At 42.0% G+C, this 22,203-nt stretch overlaps 1 protein-coding gene across 6 annotated transcripts in view; it reads left to right on the top strand.

Annotated features, from left to right (window-relative positions):
- Positions 1 to 22,203, top strand: part of LOC111959560 (insulin-induced gene 2 protein) — a 61,728-nt gene that overhangs the window by 4,197 nt on the left and 35,328 nt on the right. For 4 of the 6 annotated variants that reach the window (XR_002876688.2, XM_023981196.2, XM_023981198.2 and 1 more), the window contains exons 2-6: positions 1,760 to 2,038; positions 2,151 to 2,244; positions 2,891 to 3,015; positions 3,403 to 3,569; positions 4,534 to 4,633. Coding sequence is in view for 5 of the 6 variants with exons in the window: in XM_023981196.2 (XP_023836964.1) it covers positions 1,865 to 2,038; positions 2,151 to 2,244; positions 2,891 to 3,015; positions 3,403 to 3,569; positions 4,534 to 4,633 (660 nt within the window). In the remaining variant the exon portion in view is untranslated. Of the gene's footprint in view, positions 1 to 1,759; positions 2,039 to 2,150; positions 2,245 to 2,890; positions 3,016 to 3,402; positions 3,570 to 4,533; positions 4,634 to 4,757; positions 5,998 to 22,203 lie in introns of those variants that run through there. The other 2 variants (XM_023981199.2, XM_023981200.2) reach the window with 2 other exon arrangements.

Below are 22,203 nucleotides of genomic sequence, written 5' to 3'. Positions count from 1 at the left end.
ATTTAATTATTCCTGCACATGTAAACGTACTCAGTGTTGATCCATCATCTGTTTTCTCCTATCACTGCCATTAAACTCTAACTGTTTTAAAGTCACCATTGGCCTTGTGGTGAAATCCCTGAGCAGTTGCCTTCCTCTTCGGCAACCGAGTTAGGAAGGACACCTGTATCTTTGTTGTGACTGGGTGTATTGATGCACCATCCAGTGTAATTAATAACTTCACCATGCACAAAGGGAAATTAAATGTCAGCTTTTTTCTTCTTTTTTTGGCCATCTACCAGCAGGTGCCCTTCTTTCTGAGGCATTGGAAAATCTCCCTGGTCTTTGTGGTTGAATAAGTGTTTGAAATTCACTGCTCCACTGCGGAGCCTTACAATTTTCTGTATGTGTGGGGTACAGAGATGGTAGTCTTTCAAAAATCATGCTGAACACTTATTGCACACAGTGAGTCCATGCAACTTCTGTGACTTGTTATGCACATTTTTACTCCTGAACTTATTTACGCTTGTCATAACAAAGGGGTTGCTACTTATGGACTCAAGACATGTACGTTTTTCATTTTTAATGAGTTTGTAAACATTTCTAAAAACATAATTCCACTTTGACATAATGGGGTATTATGTAGGCCAGTGACCAATTTTCCATTTAATACATTTTATATTCAGGCTGTAACACAACAAAATGTGGAAAAGTCAAGAGGTGTGAATACTTCTGAAGGCACCCTTGGGACAATCAATGTCATTTTGTCAATACCAGCTCTTTATGACAAGACGCATCATTTAAGCAAGTTTAGTCAAAATCGGGGCAGTGGTGTCTGATACCGAGTGGATTAAATACACTCATATCCCTTAGCGTGTGTGCCACGTTTCAGCGCTCTGAGTCAAACAGATCAAGAGAGATGAACATGTCCGTTAGAGCGTCACCGGGTGGTCGATAAGAATGTTCTTGCATATGTTGAGTCTACCAAAGGGTGTTACAATATGAATATCCTTCACTGCTTTATATGCATTTATGTGCCAGACCACACCCCCATGTGAATGTTTATTGGTTAATAGAAGCTGTTTTAGGTACTTGTCTAGAAAAAATTGCATTAAGACCTTTGTACCTAGATACAACATATCAAGGTTTGTGCAGATTGGTCATTCGGTGCCAGAAGAGTAGCGTTTTTAAGTGTGTTTTTTCTCAATTCAAAATGGTGAAAGTATGTCATGCAGGGGTCCCCGGGGCAAATTTGTTCATTGTGATAGGGACTTATGTACTGAATTTCATGACTTAGGTCAATCAGGGTGATGGGCATGACCTTTCAAAAGTAGCATTTTAAAACGTATTATAGTGCCACCATCTGGCCAATCAGTGTAATTTTGTAATTGCCTGATCTCTATGGCAAGATGCATCATTCACCCAAGTTTCGTCGTCATCGTGCCAGTGCTATGAGATTGCGTGTGACTAACGTAAGACTGGATGGAGACAGATGCACAGTGCCCTCCCTAATTTCTTATTGGGGGACAACTAACCATAGAACTCTATGCACAAGGACGACTTTTAATTTGTAATTATTATTTTTCTCACAAAGACACATTTGAACAGTGCAGATGCAACGTTTGGTGACAGAATGATGGTATAAACAGCACAAACCGTCATTCTGTTACCAAACTTTGCATCTGCGCTGTTTTTACAGTCCACACCTCTGGGCTGTCTGTGGTTGGTTGTTGGATCATGTAGCCATACTTGAATACATAAATATGTTCTTGTGTTTCAGGGTGTTGGTGATGTCAGTGGACAGTACGATCACTTGCGGATAAAGTTAGCGTTTCCTTTTTTTCCTCTTGTCCTGGCTTCCACGGTTGCCCCGGCCCTGGCAGCCATGGCCGACTCTACAGTGGTCAGCGACCAGCAGCCGCCCGGGTCCGGTCAGACTACTCCTTCCAGAGGACCGTACATCGCGGTGATCACAAACAGAAACACCAATCTGGGGATCCGCGGGTTTATGCTGTTCTCTATAGGAGTGTTCTTGGCTTTGGTGCTCAATCTGCTGCAGGTGGACCATGTTTGTTTTTATTTTAATGATACATCTCTTGAGCAAGAAAACATTGAAGGAGAAGGTGACAGAGAGTACTAAAGTAGCTCCTGATTGTTTTCTCTTGCTGCAGGTACAGAGGAATGTCACTCTGTTCCCCCCTGATGTCATCAGTAGCATCTTCTCATCAGCCTGGTGGGTGCCGCCCTGCTGTGGAACCGCCTCGGGTAGGGCGAACACACACACACACACACACACACACACACACACACACACACACACAGGTTTTTGCCCGCCAGACTTGACTTCTATAATAATTAAATTGTTGTCCCCTGGGTCTGCAGCACAGAGATTAGATGTAGCTGCTGTTCCCTAGTGGACCAGTGGAAGGGCACAACAGCCCCAGGCCCGTTTCCCCCTGAGACTGAGACTCCCGTGCTCCACTGCTCAGCCTGGGGGAGTTGGAGGTTTCCGCTGTTACTGCACACTGGGCTGTTTGCATCATGCTGTAGCTATTGGGTTTTATTGACTAGTCAAGACCAGAGCAGCACTTCATGTTTACTGTACATAGTTACTTTAACTTGTCTGTACAGTTCTTGTGTATTATTGAACCTATAACTTTCAAAGGGGGCCAACCTGAAGTGTTTTTTGTTTCTTTTGTCGTCAGAATAGCTTTGATGCTATGTGATGGGCTGGCATGGCAGCCTTTCTCTCCACAACAATACTAACAGGAATGTACGGCACGGATTGCTGCTGTAGCAATAAAGTTGATTGTTGATCTCTGATTCTCTCCCTATTTCTGCTCCATCTCACCCTGCAATCGCCTTCCTCTCTCTCCATCTACCGCTCTCTCCATCTACCGCTCTCTCCCAGCAATGATCGGTCTGTTGTATCCGTGCATTGACAGTAGGCTCGGCGAGCCCCACAAGTTCAAGCGGGAGTGGTCCAGTGTGATGCGCTGTGTGGCCGTGTTCGTAGGCATCAACCATGCCAGTGCTGTATCCTCTAGGCCTACCTGCCTGTCTGACACTCACTGAATTGATGTGCATACCATAATACAAGATGTGTGTAAAAACCTGTTAACCATGGGGCAAAAGTATCCCATGACACTTCCACATTCAAATAAAACTTTAAGTGTATTTATAATTGCAACACACTTTACAATCAAATTAAAGAAGTAAAATCAAATGAAGCAATAAAGGGGATGAATAAAGTGCATAAACACAAAGGATGTGTAAAACAATAAGATTACCAAGCTAAAAATGTGGGGTTTTAAACGTGATATTCTGTTTACAAGAAAGCGCCTTACTCTTAAGTAGAAACCATAGTTCCTGTGTGGACTATCCTACTACAAGCTCAGCTGTCCTTAACCCAGGCCCTCTCAGAAAGTGGACTTTGCGAACAACGTGCAGCTGTCCCTGACACTGGCGGCCCTGTCCATCGGCCTGTGGTGGACGTTTGACCGATCTCGCTCTGGTTTTGGCCTGGGGGTGGTCATTGCCCTGCTGGCCACTCTGTCCACTCAGCTCCTGGTCTACAACGGAGTCTTTCAGTGAGTACTACTACAATACCTTAGAATACAATTTACAGGACATACATATATTATAATAATGGCTGTTAACTGTAATTAATAACGCGTTACATTTTTTATGCCGTAAAAAAGTTTGACGCCGTTAATCGGATCTCCATTTCTCTTTTTAATCGCACTTGTTTCTGCACGGACCCTATTCCGCACGGATACTGCGGTCTGTGGCAGCTGATGTTATGTAACCTTGTCTGTCTCTTAAACATCCACTGCGCGCCAGCTCAGAGAAACAATTTTGAAGGAAAACAGAATTCAACAACAAACACATTCCCAGATGTTTCTTTGGATAACAGCAAAAACACCATTTTGTACAGAAGTAACTAGCTAGCTATCCAAATGAATGTTTACAATGCAATGGCTGAATGCCTTTTGATTTAACTCTAGCTAACTTCCCACAATGATTTTAATCAGACTAGGACATCCATTCAATTTAGCTACTGTTTTATTTCACAGGTCTAAAGAGTTAAGAAAATGATCCCAAGTCTAGTAGTAGCAGCTTGTAACTTATTCATGTTTAAGTAAGCTAAATCTAATAGCTGTATTACATGAACTTACACCTGGCTGAGCTATTGTCTTCTGTTAAATTCATAATATTGTTGGACAGGTTTAAATGCTCTTTGTATCCATAGAGCGAATCATTTTTATTTTTATTTTTTTTAGAATGCCTGAAGCTTTAAATGTGTGTGTGTGTTAAACTTCAAGAACATTGATCAGAGGGAGTAGGCCTACTTAAACATTGGGAGCATTTTGTTTCCTCCATTACAATCAAAGCATGGTATACACTGCATTTTAAATGGAATAATCTTTCTTTAGAGACAAAATTGCAATTCATGTTTTTGTTTTTCAAGAGACGGGAGATATTTCTGTTGATTTTCATGCTCATTTTGGGATTGTACTATGTTTTAATAGTTGTTCTATTGTTTTGTTTCAGGTATACCTCTCCAGATTTCCTGTACATTCGCTCCTGGTTGCCTTGCATCTTCTTCGCTGGTGTGATAACCATGGGGAACATAGGACGGCAGCTAGCCCTGGTGAGGATCTTTTTTTATGCTGAATTAAGAAGTTTGTCATAGGTTGTATATATTCATTCAAACCAGAGCTTTTTACTCTGACTATTCAACTGGCACATTACATTATCCCTGTTCTTTTTTCCAGTATGAATGCAAACGTATGTCAGGAAAGACTCATCAAGACTAAAATAACTTCTGGTTATATCAAACTGTTGCTCAAAATTTAAAAAAAAGAAATTGCAACAAAAAGCCAAAAGGAGGATGTAAAAGGACGTCTGTATGCAGCATTGATGGGGATTGGTCAATCTTGGCGGAGGCGGAGCAGTCATGCACAATTATGTGCTACTGTTTTGCTGAGTGCTGTAGGACAAGACTGTTTAGATTGGTTGATTCCTTTGTGCCTCTTTAGGGCCTAGGTGGACGGACAACAGCTAGCTTTATTATAAGCATTCAATGGCTGGCCTAATGAGAGGAATAACAAGAATTGCCGATGTCGTGTGTGGTAGGTAGGCCCAATCTACAACGCAATCTGTGATTGCAACTCAACAGGCACCAATATTAGTGTCGCTCTGCTGCTGTTCAGGGCACCTCAGCACCAGTGGTGTGAAACCTTTGGCTCCATTGTGCCAAACAGACTTACACACAGGATTATCTGAATTATTTTCTTTATTCATCCATTCCTTATATCCGTGATACATTAGTAGAATCTATATAGCCAATATACGTGTAGATACATTTATTTCATGCTTTTAAAATATACAATTATATACATACATATAGTAGTTTTTTTTTATTTGTTACATGTGGATAATGTCTATTTGCTGGCACACATGAGAAGGGGTGAAGTGTTTATTGTTGTACTTATTTGTGACATCCTAGCGGGATATCAAGGCAACTGGCATACAGGGTCCAGTTGGTATTTCAAACAGCCTTACCTGCCCCTGCTTTTCTACACCTGCCCATTTTGGGTCCATTCAATGTTAAATTAAAATGGTTATTTTGTTAAAAAAAAATGCTCATAGAAGTTTATGGGCAAATTTTACTTCCTGAATTGAAAACCGAATTGACATAAACCCTGATCAGTTCAAGTCAGAGACCAGGCTTCCCATTTCATTGTCCATCCAGCAGGTGCACACAAGTATCCACATCAGCAGTGGGTTCTTGGGTCAGAGGTACTGCTGATAAGCTATTAGTACTTATTGAGTTTGGTTTGATTGTTTAAAAAAAAAAAAAAATATCCAAGTTTTCGGGTTTGATAATTATTTTTAAATGTTAAATGCGTTATTGGTTGAATGCTGTAACAACACAGAATAAAATACTAAATGTCCCTTGATGGCTGCCCATTACTGCATATTAAAAAAATTCCACATTACTTTACAATAATATTTTAGTTGTGTATATTGCATTTGTTTTATTTGATGACTTTTATTTCATTCCAAGCATCATCTCATCTGTATAGAGCTGATGTCTAACAAAATCAAAATTTTTGTAGTTCATCAAAGTAAATAAGGCATACTTTTATGACTGTTGAATACCAACTATCAGTCACTTAGATCATGTATTTTAAGGAAAAGATACCTCCCGAAGCAACTGCTATCTATCCCTCTCAATCGCCATTCTCCCTCCGTGTCTGCCCCACACTAACATAGCATAGCGGGTAAAATAAACACACAAACCTGACAAGTAGGTGTGGAATGGGTCATTGTAGTTAATTACCAAGTTTTCTGCATTAAACTATGTAAAATATTGGCCTGTTGGAAACTACAACTCCCTACTACATAGCACAGTTTGGGCTTGATCTGATTTATCTCTAGAAAAACTGCGCATTGAGCACACAGACAATAATTGAACTGACTTCTGCATTGAAAAAATAGAACATTTGATTAATTAAACGGATATACTATAAGGATATAATACAGTGTTACGTTCCTGTATGCAGTTGTACTTGAATTAGAGTTGAGGAACCTCACTTCTTGTTTCCAAGTCTTATTGGAAATAGACAGCAATAAATAAGGGATGGCTTCCTATATCTCGAAATTGTGGCAAGAAATATATTTTTTTTTTTTATAATACTTTTGGAAAACCTTAACATTCAATATTTAACACGAAGGGTTGATTTAAAGGAAGCTCAATGTTTTTAGAAATAAGTGTCTGCAGTGTTTTTGTAAAAGATTAATTTTACTGGATATGATAATATGCGAACAACCTGCCAATGACTAAGAACGCGATCAATATTACAATAACTAACTTGAATGTCCTAGCATGTCAGCGTTAAAGCTATGGTGAATGTTTCTATAAATATGATGGAACAGGTTTTATTTAATGCATCTCTTCAGGAAGTGGAGGGTTTAACTGTTTGAACTGGGATGTTTTCACCTCTAACAGAAACACTTGATCATGATGCTTAGGCTATTCTACATGGTTAGATAAATGTGTATTGACGTGAAAATACTGTACCAGTGCTGCAGTCCAAATATACAGTGCCTGCTATAGCAAGGCTATCCAATCTAAGTGGTGTATACTGCTAATGTGGATGGATGTCTCCCGTCTTCACCAGCCTCCCACAATAACAGGCTTATATAGACATACAAAAGGAATAATCTGGAGTTAAGAATCCTTCGTTTGCATGGTTGCTAAATTCCAGCATTTATGGATATTTTTTTCTTGGGTTTTACGGTCCTGTATGAGGCAATTTACTGTGTGAATGTTATTGTTCAAGGCTTACTAGCTAAAACAATAGGTGTGATGTGTCATAGCAGAAAGTGGTGCTGTGAAAGCTAAACTCCTTCCTGCTAATGAATTCATTAATATCTATCTATTCCTGACAAGTAATTATCTCCTCTCAGAGACTGAGGGTCAGGAGGCAAGTTTGAGAGCAATCCGATACACTGCAAGGAAAAAGTAAGATGGCTCTTTTTCCAACCATTCAACAGGCTTAGCATGGTAGTGGATAGTGAGTAGTAGAGAGCTGTTGTCATAACACGTTCCTTTGGAACGTTCACCTTGCGTTGCCCACATATTAGCTATTCCCACTTCTGACACCAGTGTAGCTGGTATTGAACCCAGTAGTACCATATTACACTGATCCAGTATGGTACAGTTGTGTCCAACACCCCTCAAAGCAACACTGCTGTTAACTATGGTTGTAGCATATGCTCATCGCTTGAAAACTCTAGGAAAAGATTTAACCTTTCACACTGAGGTGTTTTCACAGATGGCAGGGCACAAAATCCATAATGTCTCAGTGAAAGTGTGTGGGCTCCACTGCCACGTCGCCTGTATGTCTCTGAGGAATGACCATCTAAATCGGAGCAGAATCCTGTTAAACGGTGTCACATGAATCACGGGCTCCACAGACATCCATCACGGCTGCGAAAGTGACCACAAATGATCTGTGAACCACTGTATATTGATTACTCATGTACGGCCAGTGTAAGATTTTAATGTTGTGGCCGCGTGATAGTGGAACCTCTGACAGCTGCTGCCCTAACTCTGATAGATTTTAATGGTGAGATATTGATTTCTCTGTGGTCAAGGTCTGCCATCGAGGGCCAGATTATTTGTTGAGGTAATGCAGGACACCGTGCACCAGTCACAGTCTATCACTTTGACCGGGAGCACCAGGAAGAAAATAAATAAAAATTGACAATTGCTAGGCTACATCAGATATTATCCACGACTGAGATGATTGAACAGAGAGCTACAGTACATTGCTGAGAGCTCCTGCAGGGAACTGAAACTCCAGCTAGATAATATGAATACTAGATGTGTTTGTTGAGTGGGAATGTTGTGAAAATCAAGGCTGACGTGAAATCAGCTAGTCAGAGTGCCTGGAGCAGGGAACCAGGGTCTATATTTTATTTAAACATCTGAGGCTGCTGGAGACTGTAGCAGGTAATGTGTTGTGTTATAACCCAGTGGCTGGATGGTTCTCTCCACCTGCAGCGATAACACACTATCTAATGGGAAGCCATCAATCATAATCACACTATTTCACCAGTGTCTTGATCCACTCTTCCCATCTACCTACCAGCTCTGTAGCAAAGACAGCACAGGTAATAATGGAGTTTTGTGGCATATCATATTTATAGCTGTGGAATTTAATGGCTTTGCTTAGTCAGCTTCTCTTCAAGGTGACACAAAAGGCAGTGAAAGAAAGACTCGTAGGAGGCCTTGAACCAAGGGAGTGAAATTATGAAAACTGGCCTTGTCAAGTGGGACATTATAGGTTGATGTTTAGTTCTGAATGCAACTAATTGTTTTGATTTCATTATGCTATGGATACAAGGGCTTTTAAGTCAACTGCAAAAATATCTGAGCACAAAATTAACACATTGTTGGGATGATACAAGTGTGGTTGTCTTACAATATTCCACATATATTGATACATGTTATGGTCTTCCATTAGTATTATAGTGATTCATTTTGCTATCACCATGTTTTGTGAATGGGACCTGAATGACCAGAAGGGGGCACAAAACTACAGGATTATTACACCAACCTTGATCTGTATCATACTCAATTGCTCTGTGGTCAAGTTCGTGTGTGTATTGTTTCCCTGTAGATCTAGTTTTTTATTATAGATGTATATAGGCCTATGTATAGAATGGTAATTTCATTTATTTAAAATGTCACATTTGTTCAGGGCTACACAAAAAAATGAGCTTAGATGAAAATCATACTACCCTGTTCCACTTTTTAAAATATTTTTCTGTAAATATATAAAATAATATAACATATATTGAAAGCATACATTTTCCAATGGTGTGGATTGAAATATCTTAAGTCATCCTCCCCCTCCTCCCTCTCTTTCCCCTCACTGTCATCATCATTATCAATAAATTACACATCCACTCTGGTGAATTGGCTGCTGTCATATAATATAGCTTACCAAAATGTGTTGCTCTTGACACACACACACACACACACACACAAGCATAGCTAGATCTAAACATTGCATCCCTGGAGAGATCAAGGAGAGGTTAAAGACTTGTAACCAGACTAATGGTTGACTTCCTCCTTGTATTGTTTTGTGGCCGCTAACTGCCGTTGGCAGGGAGCATGTCTGTCAATCAAAGGCTTTCCTGTATGTGGCACCATGTTGTCATGGCAACCGGGTAGCATCTGGAACGCTGTAGGGAAAAGGGGGCCCTAGCTACTCCACCCCTATAGCTGAAACAAATCAGAGGTCTTTGAATGAATTGAATGTGTTTGCCCAACACAAATCAACATAGATGATGATCAAAGTTGGGTAGCACTTTGGTGTGTTTTTTAAATCCACCCTAACATTTCACAGAGAATCAGCCCTTAATATCGAATGAATTATCTTTATTAAGGTAAGGTCCCATTCACAAAACATGGTGATAGCTGGGTCTCAGCATAGTATGGAGAGCCCAGTTGGTTTTGAGACGGACACTGAGCAAAGAGCACCGCACATCAAAGTGAGCAGTTTGTGTGAGAGGAACAATATCGGCGTCACACATGAGGGTCTGTGTATTGTGCTGGATGTGAATCGCTGAGTATCCATGGAAACACAGTTGCTAGAGGCCAACAGGCAGGGATACTTTGACTAAGATCAAGACCAAGGTTAACAGTTTGGGGGGGAAGTGGCTCTCCAGCCACGCTTGGTTCACACATGCACATATGTACACACATACACACACACACATTTACACACAGAATATAAATAATTATGCAAATGTTGTTTTTATTGAAAGAATTTATGATGGGAAACCAATCATACTATGGGAAATTCACTATCAAAACATTCACACTAACACTTATGATTATTATTTTTTATTATATAAATACTTTACTAAAATCCCCTTTTCAAGGGAGGCATACCACCATTATAACAGTCAATAATGTTACTGTCTGAGGACAAAGGCTGTATTCTGTAGCTCAGAGACAGTGAGTTTATGTCTAATCACATATGGCATTGTCATCATACAGTGATTTCCTGCACTTACACAGACTCTACAGTGATTCTGTCACGGGGTCAAACAGAATTTTCAGAAGATTCAAAGCACTGTCATGGTCCCCTTGGTGATACGACATCTCCCTCAGGAAAGATACAAACTACATTTCAAGGGAAAATAAAGCTCTCCATTGTAGGAAAGACATGGGTAGCATGCAGGGTAGTGGTTACAAAACTAGTCTTCAAGCCCAATAGGTCCACATGAGAAGGGATATTGCAACCACACATGACAAACTAGAATTACAACACCATTTAAAAAAATAAAAATCACACCCCAGACACTTTGTTTACCCTGTAGATAGTTTTCCATTTCTAACTTCATCATGACAAAATGTTGTTGCTTTCATTCCATCTTTGAATTTTCTTTGGTTAGTAATTAGCACAGCCTTTTCATCATGGATTGGCATCGTTAACTGTCTTAGGTTTAGCCTACTATCAGTAGCCTAAACCCTTTAAAAAAGGGTTCCAAAGGGGTTCTGTGGCTGTCACCATAGGAGAACCCTTTTTGGTTCCAGGTAGAAACCTTTTTTGGTTCCAAGTCGAACACTTTTGGGTTCCATGTAGAACCCTCCGTGGAAAGGGTTCTACATGGAACCCAAAAGTGTTCCACCTGGAACCAAAAACGGTTCTTTAAAGGATTATCCTATGGGAACAGCTGAAGAAACATTTTTCCATTACTAGATAGCACCTTTTTTTCTAAGAGTGTACATGTAAACTCAGCAAAAAAAGAAACGTCCCTTTTTCAGGACTCTGTCTGTCTTTCAAAGATAATTCGTAAAAATCCAAATAACTTCACAGATCTTCATTGTAAAGGGTTTCAACACTGTTTCCCATGCTTGTTCAATGAACCATAAACAATGAATGAACATGCACCTGTGGAACACTAACAGCTTACAGACGGTAGGCAATTAAGGTCACAGTTATGAAAACTTAGGACACTAAAGAGGCCTTTCTACTGACTCTGGAAAAACACCAATAGAAAGATGCCCAGGGTCCCTGCTCATCTGCGTGAATGTGCCTTAGGCATGCTGCAAGGAGGCATGAGGACTGCAGATGTGGCCAGAGCAATAAATTGCAATGTCCATACTCTGAGACACCTAAGACAGCGCTACAGGGAGACAGGATGGACAGTTGATCGTCCTCGCAGTGGCAGACCACGTGTAACAACACCTGCACAGGATCGGTACATCCGAATATCACACCTGCGGGACAGGTACAGGATGGCAGCAACAACTGCCCGAGTTACACCAGGAACGCACAATCTCTCTATCAATGCTCAGACTGTCCGCAATAGGCTGAGAGAGGCTGGACTGAGGGCTTGTAGGCATGTTGTAAGGCAGGTCCTCATCAGACATCATCGGCAACAACATCGCCTATGGGCACAAACCCACAGTCGCTTGACCAGACAGGACTGGCAAAAAGTGCTATTAACTGACGAGTCACGGTTTTGTCTCACCAGGGGTGATGGTCGGATTCACGTTTATCGTCGAAGGAATGAGCATTACACCAAGGCCTGTACTCTGGAGCGGGATCGATTTGGAGGTGGAGGGTCCGTCATAGTCTGGGGCGGTGTGTCACAGCATCATCGGACTGAGCTTGTTGTCATTGCAGGCAATCTCAACGCTGTGCGTTACAGTGAATACATCCTCCTCCCTCATGTGGTACCCTTCCTGCAGGCTCATCCTGACATGACCCTCCAGCATGACAATGCCACCAGCCATACTGCTCATTCTGTGCGTGATTTCCTGCAAGACAGGAATGTCAGTGTTCTGTCGTGGCCAGTGAAGAGCCCGGATCTCAATCCCATTGAGCACGTCTGGGACCTGTTGGATCGGAGGGTGAGGGCTAGGGCCATTCCCCCAGAAATGTCCGGGAACTTGCAGGTGCCTTGGTGGAAGAGTGGGGTAACATCTCACGGCAAATCTGGTGCAGTCCATGTGGAGGAGATGCACTGCAGTACTTAATGCAGCTGGTGGCCACACCAGATACTGACTTTTACTTTTGATTTTGACCCCACCTTTGTTCAGGGACACATTATTCAATTTCTGTTAGTCACATGTCTGTGGAACTTGTTCAGTTTATGTCTCAGTTATTGAATCTTGTAATGTTCATACAAATATTTACACATGTTAAGTTTGCTGAAAATAAATACAGTTGACAGTGAGAGGACGTTTCTTTTTTTTGCTGAGTTTATATGAGTTTTTCATACTGACTCTGTCTTTGCGGCACATCATTACATCTGGTGTCAATTTGAACTGAAGACCAGAGCAGAGCACTTCAATTCAACCTCCCTCAGATTGAGTTCATATTTCTCTCTCTCATACATTACAGACAGTACACAGTCTCCATCTATCCCATCCTGTTAGTTTACACGCTGACAGACACATCTGACATGCTAAATCACCCCCACCATTAGCCATGGTTGCTGACCAAACGGATGACATGCTAGAATCCTAATCCTGGGTTTGAATTGCTGTGCGCTCCGTGACTAAATGCTTTTGGTCAAACACAAATCATCAGTGTGTAATCCACTTAGCTGTGTGTGAGACTGTGTGTGTGGTCCGACATATCACAGCCTAGCAGAGGTACTAAAGCAGCCATACATACATGAGCGGTGGTGGTGTGTGGGCCGGGCCGTAGGTCATGGGATGAGCTAACCCACAGCAGAGAGGAGCAGTCAGGGTCCACTCTAGCACTTGAGCTCAGAGGCCTGCTGCAACTTACAGTGCAACATTTTTTAACAAATTCATAGTTATATTTTCTTAATAGCTCTAAATGAAAAATATGGACAATGTTAATATTGCAGTAGTGGTCTTCTTTCTCACGTAGCGTTACCATGCTATTACTTAGTTACCCACACACAGATAGACATGCAGTGTGTATGTCCTGCATTCATGAATATCTTGGTATTCCTGAACTTTTAAATGTAGACTCAGTGAAATGACGTTGCCACGAGCAGGATCACAGATATTGAGATGAGTGAGATGCTAGACTTCACTCACACAGTATCTGCTCATGTGCACAGGTTCGCTTCACGCTGTTACAGCGTGGTAGCTACGGGACCAAAACAGCAGAGAAGTTGAACCTCGCGCTTCAACACTCTTAGCTGTTGCGAAAATTGACCCATTATGCTGTTTACTTTCTACGTCATATCGCTGAGTCTACCTTTAACACTGCTTAATTTAGCTTCCATAAAATAACTGCATTTACTTAGCCTTCCTGTGTCCACACAAGCACACTCACACACACACACACACACACAGGCCCTCTGATAATGGATATTAGGGTTATTAAGAGGGGGTTTTGTCTGTGGTGTCATGGATACCAAGTGATTACATACCACATGGCTGCTCCTCCTCCGTTCAGGTTCAAACCTCTGGGGTATCTCTCGCTGCCAAAGTCAAATCAATTACTTTCCACATGCATCCCTTATATAGTGTGCAACTTCGGTGCGCTGTGCTATCAACTACAGATATGGTGTTGTACAAAAAATATTGAAGGTAAAGAAATGTGCTGAAAGGCTTACAGTGGACTTTGAAAGGTCATATACTATTATAAACAAATATTACAGCCATGGAGTCATGACCATATGTGTATGGGTAGATTATAGGCTACATGTTGGGAATGGATGAGGGGAGTTTCCCCCATAAAATGTAAAGCACTTTGAACATCTGGTGGAAAAGTGCTATATATATATACAGTGGGGCAAAAAAGTATTTAGTCAGCCACCAATTGTGCAAGTTCTCCCACTTAAAAAGATGAGAGAGGCCTGTAATTTTCATCATAGGTACACTTCAACTATGACAGACAAAATGAGAAAAAAAATCCAGAAAATCACATTGTAGGATTTTTAATGAATTTATTTGCAAATTATGGTGGAAAATAAGTATTTGGTCAATAACAAAAGTTTCTCAATACTTTGTTATATACCCTTTGTTGGCAATGACAGAGGTCAAACGTTTTCTGTAAGTCTTCACAAGGTTTTCACACACTGTTGCTGGTATTTTGGCCCATTCCTCCATGCAGATCTCCTCTAGAGCAGTGATGTTTTGGGGCTGTTGCTGGGCAACACGGACTTTCAACTCCCTCCAAAGATTTTCTATGGGGTTGAGATCTGGAGACTGGCTAGGCCACTCCAGGACCTTGAAATGCTTCTTACGAAGCCACTCCTTCGTTGCCCGGGCGGTGTGTTTGGGATCATTGTCATGCTGAAAGACCCAGCCACGTTTCATCTTCAATGCCCTTGCTGATGGAAGGAGGTTTTCACTCAAAATCTCACGATACATGGCCCCATTCATTCTTTCCTTTACACGGATCAGTCGTCCTGGTCCCTTTGCAGAAAAACAGCCCCAAAGCATGATGTTTCCACCCCCATGCCTCACAGTAGGTATGGTGTTCTTTGGATGCAACTCAGCATTCTTTGTCCTCCAAACACGACGAGTTGAGTTTTTACCAAAAAGTTATATTTTGGTTTCATCTGACCATATGACATTCTCCCAATCTTCTTCTGGATCATCCAAATGCTCTCTAGCAAACTTCAGACGGGCCTGGACATGTACTGGCTTAAGCAGGGGGACACGTCTTGCACTGCAGGATTTGAGTCCCTGGCGGCGTAGTGTGTTACTGATGGTCTGTCTCTTATACACATCTAGATGTGTATAAGAGACAGCACAGGGTGAGCTCTTGCGTGGAGCCCCAGATCGAGGGAGATTATCAGTGGTCTTGTATGTCTTCCATTTCCTAATAATTGCTCCCACAGTTGATTTCTTCAAACCAAGCTGCTTACCTATTGCAGATTCAGTCTTCCCAGCCTGGTGCAGGTCTACAATTTTGTTTCTGGTGTCCTTTGACAGCTCTTTGGTCTTGGCCATAGTGTGACTGTTTGAGGTTGTGGACAGGTGTCTTTTATACTGATAACAAGTTCAAACAGGTGCCATTAATACAGGTAACGAGTGGAGGACAGAGGAGCCTCTTAAAGAAGAAGTTACAGGTCTGTGAGAGCCAGAAATCTTGCTTGTTTGTAGGTGACCAAATACTTATTTTCCACCATAATTTGCAAATAAATTCATAAAAAATCCTACAATGTGATTTTCTGGATTTTTTTTCTCATTTTGTCTGTCATAGTTGAAGTGTACCTATGATGAAAATTACAGGCCTCTCTCATCTTTTTAAGTGGGAGAACTTGCACAATTGGTGGCTGACTAAATACTTTTTTGCCCCACTGTATATATATATCCATTAACATTATTATGTTTATGTTATCTATTGATATTGTCTAAAGAGGATTGTAGGAACTCTGTGGCAGACACGGCTATAGAGTAGGTTGTGATTTGTGTTCTCCTGGAAGCCCCATGGAGTCCCAGCAGTGTTTCTAAACCCCGGACATTAAGCCCCATGGGTGCCTCTGTACCCTCAGGAGATCCACTGGTCTTGGCCTGGGGGCCCGAGGGGTTTTAGATGTTCCCTTTGCAGCTATTGCAATTGACCCTGTCTGCCCTGAGAGCACCGGTTCAACAGTGATGTCATGTCGCACCGTTGTCAGTGTTGTGAGTTTTTCAATGAGGCTGAGGGCAATAAAACGTTGAGCCAGTGAGTGCAAAAGGCCTTGGAACTAAACATATGGGCAAGCAGTTTGGCCTCAACTCTCACTTGGCGCTCAAACACCTTTTGCAGGTCCCACAAATCATCAGGCTGAGAGGGAAATTAACACAGGGTCAAAATAGGTAACGTTTTCCAGGAACTAGTTGTTGTGTGGGTGTGTTTGTTATGGTAACGTATGTTCTGTATGTGTGGGACAGCCCACATTTACAGGGTCTGAGTCAGAGTTCCTGCTCTAGATCCCCTTACACCAACCAGGTGCCACCGCAGCCACAAGTTGTACACATAAATGTGAGGTATCTGAAGGGAACAGATTGACTGATGTTGAACTGTGAGCTGTGAACTGTGAGCCGAGTGCCGTGAGCTCCCCCACAATGCCTCAAGTAGCACACACTTGTGTAATAAAACTTGTAATGAAAACAACAGCTTCTAATAGTGAGCCTGAGAGTCCTGACGATCTTTACTGATGTTCTTGTGATTTTTGGCTGCACCTTGACCGCACCTCGTTGTTTGAAATGCTGTCTACACCCCTCTGAGAAATTAACAATTAAGAATGTTTGGCGAGATAGGAGAGAGAGAATCTGTATAATTGAGGTTGTGACAGAGACAGGTGATCATCTCCAGTCAATAGATCTCCAAAAACAAAGATGCTGCTCTGTATGTGTAAAAACAGCAGTGCTAGGAGACTGGGGGTGAGAACAGACAGAGAGGTCAGAGACCAGGCCACTGATAGGCCTGATAGGCCCTCAGCAAGCCTCTTCAGCCGGTTAGCTTTGACATAATTAAAAAGATAAACCTTATGAACAGGGCACAGAGATGAGATAAGGCTGTAGTGAGAGGGAGACGTAGAGAGTGGAGAGAAGGATGGGGGGTTTGGAGGGGTACCACCAGGGAAATAAAGCCCCAACCTGTCAATCATTTTCTCCAGATATGGATGGATGGATGGATAGATGGGGATATCTGTCTGCTAACTAGGCTTGATCTGTACCTTGACTCACAGAATGTACGGATTATTACAATGAGGTAGCCTAAATTTTAAACAAATCGGCTAATCTTTGTGCCTGATCATACCTAAGACATACACCCTTCAACAGATGTTGCCAAAACAGGGCATTTGATCAGATAACTTGTACAAAATGGCCGACCACTCAAGAGCTTTGATTCATATTCTGTTTTGAACAACAACATAATATAGTTATACTGGTGCTGTCTTTTTGGGTGATGACTGATGACTGAAACACACTTATAAGACCATGGGTAATTGGAAAATCGTGATTGTGTGTGTAGAGCTTGGAGATTGGCCACACAACAACTATTGATTTAAATGTAAGCCTATCTAATTATTGTCTTGTTAATTTCACTCTTGATGAGAACTGTCTGTTGCTCTGCTGTCTCTCTGAGGACATGTGGTGAAGCTCTCCATCCAACTTGAACTCTTCTCTCTTGTTATGTTTCTACTTTATTTAGAAGTCTAGTAACATTGAACCAGGAAGGACCTCAGCATTAGACCAACCCTTTGTGTGAACCACGGATGCCATGGCCTAGCTAGCTGATTCAGAACAGGGACTGAACTAGACCAACCGTGGCTGCTACTGCTGCATAGGTAACAGATATTCCTACTGCAAATAATTCCTACCCTTCAGAACACACATATAACAATCTGTTCCAGCTGCAGACGTACCAGTCTCTCTCACTGGAGTGTGTAAACGATCTCAGAGCACATGGTCTTTTCCTCCTCCGGTACAGCCAGCCTTACACAGGCGGGTGCCTCCAGATTGACAGGTAGCTTGTCTCTGCGACACTCGGCTGCTCATATATAGAGTCTGTGCAGCCTGTGTCTCCTGTGAGATGCTCTCACTTTTTCTGACACCCCCGATTAGAAGGCAAACCTGCATGGAGAGAATGCCTCTAACTGGCACAGTGTGTGTGTGTGTGTGTGTGTGTGTGTGTGTGTGTGTGTGTGTGTGTGTGTGTGTGTGTGTGTGTGTGTGTGTGTGTGGTGTGTGTGCGTGCGCGCGTGCGTGTGCGCGTGCGCGTGTGTGTGTGCATGGGTGTGTGTGTGTGCATGGGTGCATGCGTGTGTGTGGTGCTGTGAGGTGGAAACACAGCTCTTTTGTTATGGGGTCTGTGGTGCAGGTTGGTTACATGACTACCTGAGGAGGAACGATGTACAGGCTGACAGGCAAACAGTGTTACTTCATTTTCAGAGCTTCCTTTCGAAATAGGAGTAAATAACTGGGTGCCACACGATGAAGCATATCTGAAGATTTGTCCTAAATATACTGACACATAATACATAGAAGTAGGACTTTCAGTCTGCTCGTGCGTCAATGTAATTACTCTAATCACATTTTTTCCCTAGAATAATATAAAGAAAAGACACTGCCACGTCATAGATGCCTAGTGCTAAATTCTAAACCGACCCCCAGCCCTTACACCCATAGGCACTACTTTAGACCTGAAAGGAGTGGATAGAAATCAACATTGTAGTAATAGCATCATTTTACCTTCTGATTGGCTTGGTAGAAATGCCACCATGCTGCTTCCACCTATTTAATCCTCCCAGATCTATGTTTGTTGGTGAAAAAATGAAATGTTGTCACTATCCAACCATATGAATTGAGTTAAATTATAATTTCACAATGCATGGTTAAAAATCTTTCATAAATATGACAACACTAGGGATGGGGGTATGAGCAGGCGGGTCTGGGCAGATGACATGTAGGCATTGTTTGTGTGTCTGTAAGTTGTCGTTCGTATATATACACGTTTATTTTTGTTCTTGGAATGTAAAAATATATATATATAAAAATGAATATGGCAACATGTAACACAGACAATGTACCCACTCTATATTAATGTTACAGCTCCAAATGTTATCATTCTAGTCTAATATCTAAATGTATTCTCTGCACACATATAGGACACATCACACAATAAGCACATGATCATAACCTTAAAAGGACAGAAGTGATTTCTAATTTTCTAGAATACGTTTTATGACTTTTTCAACAACAACAAAAATGTTTTCTTTGTCCAAAAAATAGTTGTATCCCTTCATTGATTTGTTGTTTCTTGTAAGCACTTACAAGCTATATTAATCTGAGAGCTGGTGAACAGAAGCAGTCTGTGTAATTAGCAGATGTGTACTGTTTTATAGGCTTGGCACAGCATCGCTGACAGCAGCTGAAAATCTCTCTCTCTTTTTCTCTTTCTCTGTGTTGGGAGGTCTTCTTCCCCTTGAGGACAACTGTACCAAAGGAAAATGCCTGGCACAGTGGTACAAGTCTTGATTTGCGTGGACAAATATATTCGGAGCCATTCTACATTTCTGAGTTAGGACTGGAATTACATTCTCGACACAGTCTTGTACATGAATAATCTTAATGTTACTTTTTAAATGTTATTTCGTTACAATATTTTCTAGAACAAGGTCTCTGTTTAGAAATGAGAGAGGTATGTTTTTGAACTGTTCATTTCGAGTTCAATGTGTTCTCTGTCTTGTTAATACTGCTTCTGGATGCGTGTTCAGCCAGTCAGTGGACATCAGGACATTGGTTACACCAACACTGCTTCGGCCATAGCTGCCATATTGGCAGCCATATTAGCGTCCCAAACTTCAGATTTCACACCAAAGGGTCTGAGGATGACATAGCCAACGCACTATGTAGCCTCTCACCATGACAATACACAATAGCATGGAGCAATTTATAATTTATCTTCTCTTAGCAATCGCCACTTCCAGAGAGCAGAGCTCCATTCACTGGCTCCATTGTGAGCCGAAGACTAATGCATTATGAATCTAGATTTATGTTGTTGCTGTCCCTGGTTTGGCAGAGGACACCATATCCAATAACTTATTTTTACAGAGTGGACCAGCGTAGACAGCACAGGAAGGGGAACATATACTGTAAGTTCTCAGGACTTCTCAGGACTTCCCCTGAATAAAATAAGCAATGTCCTTGGATGTGGATTGCAGTTAGGTTGATAGGGCTATACAGTGGTGAATGACCCTGTTGAGGTGATGATGTATCTGAAAAGATAAGCCATGTGAGAAGACAAAAATATTGGAGTGGAGGTTCTTTGGAGATCTATTGCGCTTGGTCAGCTCCAACATGTTAGTCCTCTGTTACTCTTTCACTCACGCTCTCTCACACTCTCACTCACTCACTCAATCTTTCTTTCTCTCTCCCATCACTCTCTCTCGCCTTCTCTCCCGCTCTCTCTCTCTCTCTCTCTCGCTCTCTCTCACACACACACTCTGGCTCTCTCGGCTCTCTCACTCTCTCTCACTCACTCACACTCTCTCTCTCTCTCTCCCATTCCCTCCCTCTCTCTCTCTGCAGACCTTCAAGACAAAGCTCTGCTTCTAATTTGTTAAGGAGGAGGGAAAGAATGTGATTTAGAGCTGTGAAGAGCAGCGTACCATCAACACACACAAACTCTCAGGGGTATCCTGGGGGTCTTAGGGCTGGTCTGGGGAAAACCCACAGGATGAATAAATCACAGAGACATACAGTGTCACAGACCACCTATACCATACATCAATGCTCATAGTCCATACCCATTGATTGTGTGTGTGTGTGTTCACTAACCGTTTAAAAACAACCCTGAACAAACCTCTGACATCATCAATAACCTCCCTTCTGATTGGACTATCCGTGTCCATATATATCAGGACCTTCATGCATGGGGTGTGTTTGTAAGAATGTTAAATGTGTGTGTATGTGTGTGTGTGCATGTCGACCCCGTATCTCGACAGTGAAATAAATGTTAATGACACATCAAGAAGACATTAGGGAGTCATGGTAGACTGAGTCACCATTAGGAGTCATCTGTTTTAGGTGTCATGTCTGCTGACCTATAATGGCCAATCCATCCTACTTAATGAGACTATTTAACAAGCTCTGAACTCTTTAGTGAACATTGAATTTTAGTATAGGTGTGGTCCTCAGGGAGAGAGAGGTGTTAGGGTGTTCCCTCCATTGGGTCCTGGTTGATTAGTCCAGGGGCCTCCGCAGGGCCCCTAGAGAGCACTGGGTCTCCCCATGGAGTCACGGTAACAGACTGGGGTTGAATCTCTACAAAAGAGGCCTGTTCTTAGTCTCAAAAGACAGAGTGAGTGCCAGATTGCAGTTAATTGAAAAATAAAATGTTTAAAAAACAAAAGACAAGGAGAACTTCTTGCAATGCTTGTATTTGGAATAGGACTTTCAGTTTAGTCATTTTCAATTTTTGAAGAGACAAGAAAAAGCAAAGAATGTCAGGCAGACAATACAAATTGATTGATTATTCATTACAAGCTTTAGATCAATAGGTTCATTTTCATTATTCAGATAGGGTAGGTGAGAGAATTTACAGGTATTTCAGAATTATAAATATACTGAATCCTTTTCACTAATGCATCATATTGCTTGGCTGTGGTAGAGACTCCAAGCAGCATGTTGCCTGGTTGTGGTAGAGGCTCCAAGCAGCATTTTGCTTGGTTGTGGTAGAGGCTCCAAGCAGAATATTGCCTGGTTGTGGTAGAGGGTCCAAGCAGAATATTGCCTGGTTGTGGTAGAGGCTCCAAGCAGAATATTGCCTGGTTGTGGTAGAGGCTCCAAGCAGCATTTTGCCTGGTTGTGGTAGAGGCTCCAAGCAGCATATTGTCTGGTTGTGGTAGAGGGTCCAAGCAGAATATTGTCTGGTTGTGGTAGAGGCTCCAAGCAGAATATTGCCTGGTTGTGGTAGAGGCTCCAAGCAGCATATTGTCTGGTTGTGGTAGAGGCTCCAAGCAGAATATTGCCTGGTTGTGGTAGAGGCTCCAAGCAGAATATTGCCTGGTTGTGGTAGAGGCTCCAAGCAGAATATTGCCTGGTTGTGGTAGAGGCTCCAAGCAGCATGTTGCCTGGTTGTGGTAGAGGCTCCAAGCAGCATATTGCCTGGTTGTGGTAGAGGCTCCAAGCAGTTCTTTCTTGAAGTGAGCCAGGCCCAGCAGGCTGTGGGGGTGGTTACTGTACAGGATTGGGGGGGG

The sequence above is a fragment of the Salvelinus sp. IW2-2015 genome, linkage group LG36 (genome assembly GCF_002910315.2).
Source record: "Salvelinus sp. IW2-2015 linkage group LG36, ASM291031v2, whole genome shotgun sequence".
Lineage (NCBI taxonomy): Eukaryota > Metazoa > Chordata > Actinopteri > Salmoniformes > Salmonidae > Salvelinus > Salvelinus sp. IW2-2015.
The sequence above is the reverse complement of the archived record's forward strand: the minus strand, read 5'-3'. Positions and strand labels throughout refer to the sequence as shown.